At 45.1% G+C, this 10,836-nt stretch overlaps 1 protein-coding gene across 1 annotated transcript in view; it reads left to right on the plus strand.

Moving 5' to 3' along the window:
- mtrex (Mtr4 exosome RNA helicase) overlaps window positions 1-10,836 on the plus strand; it is a 30,381-nt gene that overhangs the window by 18,902 nt on the left and 643 nt on the right. The window contains exons 17-25 of the mRNA XM_063013555.1: window positions 536-604; window positions 907-1,035; window positions 1,349-1,459; window positions 1,560-1,748; window positions 4,003-4,166; window positions 4,957-5,062; window positions 7,568-7,624; window positions 9,081-9,243; window positions 10,595-10,699. Of these exons, the coding sequence (XP_062869625.1) occupies window positions 536-604; window positions 907-1,035; window positions 1,349-1,459; window positions 1,560-1,748; window positions 4,003-4,166; window positions 4,957-5,062; window positions 7,568-7,624; window positions 9,081-9,243; window positions 10,595-10,699 (1,093 nt within the window). The remainder of the gene's footprint in view (window positions 1-535; window positions 605-906; window positions 1,036-1,348; window positions 1,460-1,559; window positions 1,749-4,002; window positions 4,167-4,956; window positions 5,063-7,567; window positions 7,625-9,080; window positions 9,244-10,594; window positions 10,700-10,836) is intronic.

Below are 10,836 nucleotides of genomic sequence, written 5' to 3' on the forward strand. Positions count from 1 at the left end.
GCATGTGAATAAATCGTCAACACTGTGTCTGCGCACCTCCACTGAACGCGAAGCTTAAGAACGATCCGAAGTCAAAATAAGGATCATTTCAGTGCCCTTGATCCTAGATCGACATGTCTAACAAGTTCATGGTTGGATGTCCACATACTTTTGAACATATTGTGCGTTGTTATACCTCCGGTAATTCTGTAGTACATGCTCAGGGGTCATGTCACTGTCGATGATCTTACCGCTGATCTGTAGTGTGTAAAACATGACGTTAAAATACTAATAAATAAATAAATACTGCTGTTCTGTAGTGTGTAAAACATGACGTTATAATTCTAATAAATAAATAAATACTGCTGTTATGTAGTGTGTAAAACATGACGTTATAATTCTAATAAATAAATAAATACTGCTGTTCTGTAGTGTGTAAAACATGACGTTAAAATACTAATAAATAAATAAATAAATACCGCTGTTCTGTAGTGTGTAAAACATGATTTAAAAATTCTAATAAATAAATAAATACTGCTGTTCTGTGCTTACTCAGGTGAAAAAGGACGATCTGGATTTCGGCTGGGGTGTCGTCGTTAACTTCTCCAAAAAGTCCAATGTCAAGGTAGGTTTGGTTGATTTGCAGCTAGATCAATAACTAGATCCTTAATTATTAATAATAATAATGATTATAATAATAGTGAAGATGGAAGGCTTTTATCTTATGTACATACACACATGTATGGTACAATGAAATAATTTTATATCCCATATCCCTGCTTGTTTGGAAGCTGGGGTCAGAGCACAGGGTCAGTCTGAAGCTGTAAGCTACTGCTGTCCCTGACTGTCCCAGTGACATGCTCTCTAATAACCAGTGTTAAAACCTGTGTGAATTGTTAATGAAAGTGTGTGTGTGTGTGTGTTTAGGCTGGTACTGGTGAGCTGGATCCTCTGTATGTAGTTGAAGTTTTGCTGCACTGCAGCAAGGAAAGCGTAAAAAATGCAGCGACCGAAGCGGCCAGGCCGGCAGCACCAGGAGAGAAAGGAGAGATGCAGGTGAGAGATGCACGTTCACACTTCCGGTCTATTTAGTCACTTTTCTACCCGCCGACCTTCCGTTATAGACCAGGGACGTGAGGAGACCTTTCAAAGAGTGAGTGCTTAAAATATTGTATAAATAAGGCACGTGTGGGGGTGTCGGTCATGTTTCACAGATGAATGAGTCCGAGCTTAATAAATTCTGTGCTGTAAGTCGACCTGCAAGCGTCTTGCTCTCAGTGAGAGATAATGCTGTATGAATACATTATAATGTATGTATATGACTGGATTAAGGTTTTCTTTCTAACCGATAATCCTTCGGTTTGTTTAGGTGGTACCGGTCATGATGAACCTGCTGACCTCCATCAGCTCGGTTCGTCTCTACATTCCTAAAGACCTGCGACCCTTCGACAACCGACAGAGCATGCTCAAATCCATCCAGGTACCACACACACCTGAAGGGTAAATCTGTCCCGGTTTACACGACGACCACTTTTATTCAGCTGCCGTCTTCCATTTCCTTCCGTCCCCGTCTCGTACAGGAGGTGCAGAAGCGTTTTCCTGATGGCCTACCCCTGCTGGACCCTATAGATGATATGGGGATAAAGGACTCGGGGTTGAAGAGGGTCATCCAGAAGGTGGAGGCGTTTGAACACAGGATGTATACACACCCGCTCCACACCGACCCCAGCCTCGAATCGGTCTACACGCTCTGCGAGAAGAAAGCACTGGTACACACACACACACACACACTGTGTTTTAGGGCTTACTGTCATAAATTTACTGTTCAGGAAGATTTGTAAATGAATTATGTTTCTTTTTATAGTTTTTTGCCTCGTTAGCTTTGATTTAATGTTAAAAAACGTTTATTTTTGGCAATTTTATGGCACAAGTGGATCGAAAAATGAAGCAAGTTCATGACACCTGATTCTACTGCAGCTGAACTGAACTGCTGAGTCTTCTAACTTGCACAGCATTCAAATGTACATATAATGTAAATAAATTCATAATATAAGCATATAGGTGTAAAACACGCCCATCGGTGCCGAGATCTTGACCTCAAACCTCAGCTCTGCTATCAACAGACACTGTAGGTCATGTCTGGGCTAGGTCAATTAGGGTTTCTCCCTGCTGCTACACTGGAACACATGGAACAGAGCGTGACTCTCCACACACAACACTGCACACATCATATTAGTTGCATGATAGTCTGGGGCTCTCCTGGTCCAGAACAGGACAGATGGAACTTTGCATAATTAAATGTCATACTGATGATGAGCTGTTTTTTAGTCCTCATGAATAAGTATCAGAGGAGCAGACGGAGCTCAGTAGCTATTTCTGGTCAGTCGTAGTGACCTGACTGATTCCTGTACCAGAGTTTCTCCACTGTGCCTAAACAAAGCCAGGAAATTTACTCAGGCTTTGTCTGGTGCAGACCGGTAGAGCTCACAAAGCTGTCCATTGTTACAGACCTCAAGTCCAGAAAAGTTGGGACAGTGTAGGAAATGCTTTTTATATTTCTGAGTATATATGGTGAAGGATATTGTTTATTATTAGAATAGAATAGAATCTTTATTGTCACTATACACAGGTGTAATGAAATTTTGTATAGCATCCCTCCAATAGAGGTAGCAGCAGTAAAAATGTCTGAAGGTCACAGGCGTTAGGAATGCTTTTTAGATTCCCTAAATCTTTTTATAATAAGCACTGTAGGGGGTGAAAATCCATTGATTTATGATTATTTACAGAAATATTTAAGCTTAATGAAACAAATAAAAACATGCTGTCCTTATACAGTTATCAGTTTAACTCGGTTTAAAGTTTATTTTAATGCTTTCTGTTTTTATTAGCGTTCCACCTAATGGCCCATCTTTTCTGAAATACTTGTATTCAATTATAAAGACACAAGCATAAAGCCTGGAACGTCCCTCCATCTTTATGTTCGTCACCACATGCAGAAAGGCTTCGTGTGACGTTTTTAGCCTCGACGGTTCATGTTCAAGTGCGTCTGTGAATCACGCGACAGTTTCACAATCGCTGGACCATCCATGATCACCATGCGTCATGAACAACCCCCCCCCCCCCCCCCACACACACACACACACACATTATTTCATGTTCGTCAGATAAACCATCATCTGGTGCCTCCACAGCAGTGACGTGAACAACCTGGCAGCGTAAAGTCTAATTCCAGTCGTGACTTCCTTTGGAGACGGACCTGCAGCTCCTCAGATGTTCTTCATCAGCCAGCGTTCCGGTGTAGGACGGCGTATGATTCACAGAGCTCCGTAAAACGAGCTTTTTTGGATCACTGATCCGTCGTCGAGGCGCCGATGTTTGAAACGATTGGCAATCGGTTATTTGGCGGCGCTCAGTAACGGCTCACTTCAAAGCTAATCGGAGAGCGGAAGGATGAAGAACGCTTTGCTTTATGAGGCTGCAGAAGTCTGTGGTGCACTAGCGTGTGTGGTTTTGAGACACTGCACTTGAACTCGGCGAGTGAAACGGCGCCTTTCCTCTTCCTTTAAGATGTTTAAGAAGTTAAACCCAAAAATGCTGAAGTATTCATTTGTTTTTTTGTTTGTTTTTCTTTGCTTGTATCTCCACTGCACCACCTTCATTATAACCAAGGAGCACCAACTCACCAGCCCCTTCTAATCCCTTACCGGTGTTGGGTTCCCATATGAAGCTGCATCGCATTTATGTATAAATGTATACTTCTGATGTATAAAATTAAAAACTAAAAATATAAAGTAAATAAAAGACCTTGGGAACATTGACTGCAAGCCAGGTCTTCTCGTCCATCATCACAGCCTGACCTCACAAATGCTTTTCAACCTGATTGGCCTTAAACTTCTACAAACTCAGAATCTTGGGAAGCCTTTCCAGATGAGTGGAGACTGCTGTAGATGCAGAGAGGGGCATGTAAGTGTGTGTCGATGCTCACGGTTTTACTCCGTGTGTGTGTGTGTGTGTGTGTGGCAGATTGCCGGCGATATCAAGGCAGCGAAGCGAGATCTGAAGAAAGCTCGAACCGTGCTGCAGATGGACGAGCTGAAGTGTCGGAAGCGCGTGCTGCGGCGCCTCGGCTTCGCCACTTCCTCTGACGTCATCGAGATGAAGGGTCGTGTCGCCTGTGAGATCAGCAGGTATATAAATATAGAACTGTGATGCTGGTTCAGGTTCACCATGTTGGAGAGAGGAAAGGCTGAATAGGGGAACGGCGATCTCCATTTAGCGTTCTAGCCTGTGCCCAGGGAGAGGTATGGGCAGTTGTAGCCTAGTGGTGAAGGTACTGGACTAGTAATCGAAAGGTCGCTGGTTCAAGCCCCACCACTGCCAGGTTGCCACTGTTAGGCCCTTGAGAAAGGCTCTTAACCCTCAATTGCTTAGACTGTGTACTGTCACAGTGCTGTGTGCGTGCTAAATTCCGGAAATGTAAATGCAACCGACAGAGGGCGCCAGAGTGCACGAGGGTATTGAGTATATCCAAATCAGGACGATGCAGAAAAGAATGTAAGCTTTTGTAGATGAAAATCCACCCTAGTGATGATTGTGTCTGTAACGGACAGGGTAGCAGGTTGGCACAGCTGGTATAGCGGGCGCAGGGACCTCCAGCCATTGAGCGAATGTTGAGGGAGACACAGGACCCACCGTGACTCTGATCAGGATAAAACTCAGCAGTGATTTTCAAACCCTGGATCACAGAGAAAAATTATAATGAAATAAATGAATTTTAACAGGCGCATAAACTCAAAATGAACCTGTACACGAACGCCCCCTTGTGGAGGCTTTACGTTAAACTTTGTAAACCACAGTGCGATCAGATTGTCACCGTTTTTATTAATTAAATTTGTTTTGTGTTTTGTTTCAATACGTAGTTGTGTTGTCTGGGTCACGGTCAACGTGTGTGTGTGTGTGTGTGTGTGTGTGTTGCAGCGCTGACGAGCTGCTTCTGACCGAGATGGTCTTCAACGGCCTCTTTAACGACCTGACGGCGGAACAAGCCACGGCCCTGCTCAGCTGCTTCGTCTTCCAGGAAAATGTAATTACACACGTTTCGTTTCATTCATCTACCACAGAACAGTCAGTGTAAGATTAACCCCGGTGAGTAACTCTATCTGACCAAAAGTAAATGGACACCACGCAACAGGATTGTTTGTCATGCCATTTCAAAACGACGAGATTGACATGGAGTTGCAGCAACACGTTTGTGAGCGTAACGGCCTCCACACATCAGGAAAGAGTGGGGCATTCTAATTCATCCCAAAGAATGAATGCAGTTGAGAGAAATGAGGTGTGTCCAGATACTTCTGTCCATAATGTATGTGGTAATAAATCAGTAATGGATTGTTTTTAAATCACTTTATCAGCAGAGACCTTTGCTACACAGCCGATCAGGACACAAACTCAGGACTTTCCAAACTCTGCTCTGATAACCGAGCGTCCTGATTTGATAAGGACAGCCAACCATCAGAAAGATCGTTAATGACTGTGTTGATTAATCGTTAACATTCTTAATTCGGAAACATGATCACTTGGGTCTATTACGCTGACCCAGAGCTGAGGCGGGTCAGCCGTCAGCTGTTTTAGCGTAAATCAGATCAGTTACATGAAGAATTAGTTCTACATATGACGGTGTGTATAATGCAGTTTATGGTAAGTTTTCAGTAGGGGGCATCCTGGTACTCCAAACGGTCAAGAGTGTATGGACCAATAGGTGTGTCCACATACTTTTGGCCATATAATGTAAAAGACATGTACGCATTTAGCAGACGCTTTTATTCCAAGTGTCTTACAGTTGTGTCCAAATACATTGGGAGCGACTGAAGGTTAGGGCTTTGCACAGGGGCCCAACAGTGGCAACTTGGTGTTGGTTGGGCTTGAACCTGCAACCTTCTAGGATAGAACAGAATAGAACGGCTTTGTGTCACATATATACCCCTACACATACACATGTGAACAGTACGATAAAATTCTTTTACACAGAGGGTTAAGGGCCTTGCTCAAGGGCCCGACAGTGGCTGCATGAGATTCAAACCCACAACCAGCACAAGGGCCCGTCAAATTCAAGCCAGGATTCAAACCTATAACATTTTGATTGATAGCCCAAAGCTCCTCCACTAGGCTACCACTGTAAAAAATGGTACTTGTTGGTTTGTGATGTCTGTGTCTGTGTATGTGTGTCTGTGTGTGTGTCTGTGTCTGTGTGTGTGTCTGTGTCTGTGTGTGTGTCTGTGTATGTGTGTGTGTGTGTGTATGTGTGTCTGTGTGTGTGTCTGTGTATGTGTGTGTGTCTGTGTCTGTGTCTGTGTGTGTCTGTGTGTGTGTGTGTGTCTGTGTGTGTGTCTGTGTGTCTGTGTCTGTGTGTGTGTCTGTGTATGTGTGTGTGTCTGTGTGTGTGTGTGTGTGTCTGTGTGTGTGTCTGTGTGTGTGTCTGTGTGTGTATGTGTGTCTGTGTATGTGTGTCTGTGTGTGTCTGTGTATGTGTGTGTGTGTGTCTGTGTGTGTGTCTGTATGTGTGTGTGTGTGTATGTGTGTCTGTGTGTGTCTATGTATGTGTGTGTGTGTGTCTGTGTGTGTGTCTGTGTATGTGTGTCTGTGTATGTGTGTGTGTCTGTGTATGTGTGTGTGTCTGTGTCTGTGTGTGTGTGTCTGTGTGTGTGTCTGTGTATGTGTGTCTGTGTATGTGTGTGTGTGTCTGTGTATGTGTGTCTGTGTGTGTCTGTGTATGTGTGTGTGTGTGTCTGTGTGTGTCTGTGTATGTGTGTGTGTGTGTCTGTGTGTCTGTGTGTGTCTGTGTATGTGTGTGTGTGTGTCTGTGTGTGTGTCTGTGTATGTGTGTCTGTGTATGTGTGTGTGTCTGTGTCTGTGTCTGTGTATGTATGTGTGTGTGTCTGTGTCTGTATGTGTGTGTGTATGTGTGTGTGTCTGTGTGTGTGTGTCTGTATGTGTGTGTCTGTGTGTGTATGTGTGTGTGTCTGTGTGTGCGTGTGAGTGTGCGCAGCTGCTTCTTCTGCTCTCTCAGCTGCCAGTTCAGTGTTTCCACCTGTCGTTCCTCTCACCACAGACTCGCCCCACCCCAACACACACCAGCTGTACCCACTCAGCCTTCTGTAGTGGCTGTAGCTAAAATTGCTCGTGCTGCGTGTACGATAAGCTTTTACAGCCGGAACCGAGTGCGTTCCCTCCCTAACAGGTCTCTGTTTCCACCCGAGTCATAGTTTCAACAGGGATTTTGCATGTTCTCCCCGTGTTCATGTGGGTTTCCTCCAGTCAGGACAATTGGAGCTTATAGTAACTGCTATAGTAACTTTTACCACCACTTCATCCTGGTCAGGCTCTCTGTGTGTCCAGGCTCTTTGTAACACACCCCAGATTTGCTGACGATCCATCACGGGGCCTCGACCCCCTCCCTCTCGGACACAGCCGATCATGCATGCGTGTATGTAGACGCACGGTTGGTTGATAGCACCGCTGGAGATTCGAACCCTGGAATGTGCAAAACAAAACCTTTCCAACTTTTTTCTCTCTCTCTCCTTTCTTCTAGGCGAATGAGATGCCCAAACTCACAGAGCAGTTAGCAGCACCTCTCCGTCAGATGCAGGTAGGTGCAAACACACACACACACACACACACACACACACACAATAGTGTTGCCTGAACAACTATAGAAATGTAAAACAAGAACATAGTCAAAATGAGGACGAACAATAATAGTTAATAATTGTGGTTGGGTGGGCAATGAAGTCCTGGGTTCGATTCCCAGGTGGAGCGGTCAGGGTCCTTTCTGTGTGAAGTTTGCATGTTCTCCCCGTGTCTGTCTGGGTTTTCTCCAGGAGCTCCGGTTTCCTCCCACAGTCCAAAGACGTGCAAGTGAGGTGAACTGGAGATACAAAATTGTCAGTGACTACCGTTTCTGTCATGAATGGAACCAGTGTGTAAAACATGACGTTAAAATCATAATAAATAGTGCTGCTGTGTGTCGTCCCCTGTAGAAGAGGTTTAAATCTGGATGTATAAAGGGGGGGGGGGGGGGGTGTTGGGGTTTTGTGCGTTATCTGTTTTGTTTCTGCTCTTTTTTGTTAGACACACACACACACACACACACACACACACACACACACACACACACACACTTGCTCGGCATGTTTATACAGTACTGACTCCTCTTACACGTGTTTACACGAGGGATTCTGTGCCATGTGGTTTCTATTGCTTTTAGCTGCTGGTGTGTTTATGGTGGAGGGGTCGCTGGGTGCTCTTCTGTTGCTAATATTAGCCGATAAATCTGGCCTGTTTAATATCATGTTATATTAAAGCAACAGAACCTGAGAGCGAGTGTGTTATCGAGAACATCCAGACCTCTGGTCTACTACTGCTTTTATACAACCGGTTATACGGTGGGAACGCCGTAGGGACCGGTTTCATATATATAAAAGAATAACTATAGAGTGGAAAATCAGTGTGAATCCTGAGCTTTTTTCTTGCAACGAGACGCTGCTCCCACCTAGTGGTGATTGGGGACAATAACACCTGAAGAGTTTTGGAAATGTATTTGCTCTTGTAGCGTCTCTAATTGTTTACTCTTTCTGTGCGGCCCGGTAATAAATGACCCACGGACCGATATCGGTCTGCGGCCTCATAACCGCCGCATTTCTGACCTCTGCTGGCTGAACGATGGTACTGCACAGAGACGGGGGATAATGGGGATCAGTACGTGACTCTCCATGCGCGATACGGATCCCTGTATGAACCTGCCTTGTGAAGGTGAAAAGAAGAGGTCACTACTGCACACGTGTTGGAGGGGACGTGTGTTAGTCACGGCTCTCCTCGGTCAGGAGTGGAGGTCTGCAGCAGTAGAGGAAGCAAAATGCAGTAGGGTAATTGGATACTGACAGTATCCTTCCGCCAAGAAGTAGTTCCACAACAAATGACATGGAAAAACAAGGTGTAGATAAAACTAAAAAGAACAGTAAAAAACAAATACTTTTCTTCCTAATTAAGTCTTAAAAATTTGATGTATATTAAAAATGCTTTTTTTATCGGTCGTTCCCTCGCAGGAGTGCGCCAAGCGCATCGCCAAAGTCTCGGCCGAGGCGAAGCTGGAGGTGGACGAGGACTTGTACCTGAACCAGTTCCGTCCTCACCTCATGGACGTGGTGTACACCTGGGCCAACGGAGCGTCCTTCTCTCAGATCTGCAAGATGACCGACGTCTTTGAAGGTAACCGACCTGTTGATCTAGTGCTTGATGGTGTTCGAGTGTCTGTTAGCCAAGAAGTATGTGGACGCTCTCCTGGTTATCGAGTTCGGGTGAGTTCCAGTCAGCATGGTTTAATGACTTTGGGGACGTTGTAGCCTAGTGGTTAAGGTACTGGACTATTAATCAGAGGGTTGCTGGTTCAAGCCCCACCTCTGCCAGGTCACTGCTGTTGGGCCCTTGAGCAAGGCCCTTAACCCTCAATTGCTCAGACTGTATACTGTAACTGTAAGTCGCTTTGAATAAAAGTGTCCGCTAAATGCTGACAATGTAAATGTACAGTATGGAGTGAAGGAACTTTGATGCTCAGTGCTGCTGAACACTATGAGAAGAAGGCCGAACCCTTTTTACAGTACCTCATGGGCACAAATTCCTACAGACACACTTCAAAATGTTGTGAAAACCTTCCCAGAACAGAGCAGGCTGTGATATGTGCAAAGTAGGGGTCAACACTATGCCTATGCCCCTGGTTTTGGAATGGGATGTTCAACTAGCTCGTGGTTGTGTCCACATACTTTTGGCCATATATACTGTATATTAGAGATGCATGAGTATACCGATACTGGTATCGTGTATTTGCCCGATACCGCGCTCATTAACTCGTACTCGTACTCGCAAACGAGGCTCCGATACTAAACATCCGATACCGTGTACCTAGTGCACGTCGCTGCGTTACGCCCGGTTCACACTACACGACTTTTGCCCTGATTTTCGCTCGCCGGCCGGTCGGCGCTGGATCTGCCGGCTCGGGAGCGACTCGGCGTTCGCTCGGCGATCGAAACTCGGCTCCCGATCGCTGAGTGTGAACCATCCGACGACTCGATCCGACCGGCTCGCCGAGCGCTCGAGTTTTCTAGCAGGTCAGATATCTGATCCGAGACGTGCGACTGGGAACGAGCGACATGTGGAACAGCCAATGAGAACGTAGGATACGGTGTGAAGGGGAAACGCAGGAGAGGAGTGTAAACAGGTGGCACAGGGGGATAATATAGTTTATATCAGAATACATCAGCACACACACACACACACGTTTTACAGTATTTCTGACCTGATCGTTCTCTACAAAACATAACAACAAAACACCGACATTGCAAAAAATATTTATTAACCTCCAACTCATTAACTCCATCATTCTAAATAGGTATCGGTATCGGCAAGTACAAAAATACACGTACTTGTACTCGGTTGGGAAAAATGGTATCGATGCATCCCTAATATATATATTGTGTGTTTAAATATTTAATTGTGTGTGTGTGTGTGTGTGTGTGTGTGTGTGTGTGTGTGTGTGTGTGTGTGTGTGTGTGTGTGTGTGTAGGCAGTATAATCCGCTGTATGAGGCGTTTGGAGGAGCTCCTGAGGCAGATGTGTCAGGCCGCCAAGGCCATCGGAAACACCGAGCTGGAGAATAAATTTGCTCTCGGTACGACTCTTTTTTTTTTTTTTTTTTTCTGCTGCTTTTACTTAAATTTACTCTCTGTACACGGACGCATTTCCCATCGTCCTACACTCCCGAGAAGAGGGCGTGTCTAAATCCTTAGCTCCCTCAAAATGCTCCCA

The sequence above is a fragment of the Trichomycterus rosablanca genome, chromosome 18, assembly GCF_030014385.1.
Source record: "Trichomycterus rosablanca isolate fTriRos1 chromosome 18, fTriRos1.hap1, whole genome shotgun sequence".
NCBI classification, from domain to species: Eukaryota; Metazoa; Chordata; class Actinopteri; order Siluriformes; family Trichomycteridae; genus Trichomycterus; species Trichomycterus rosablanca.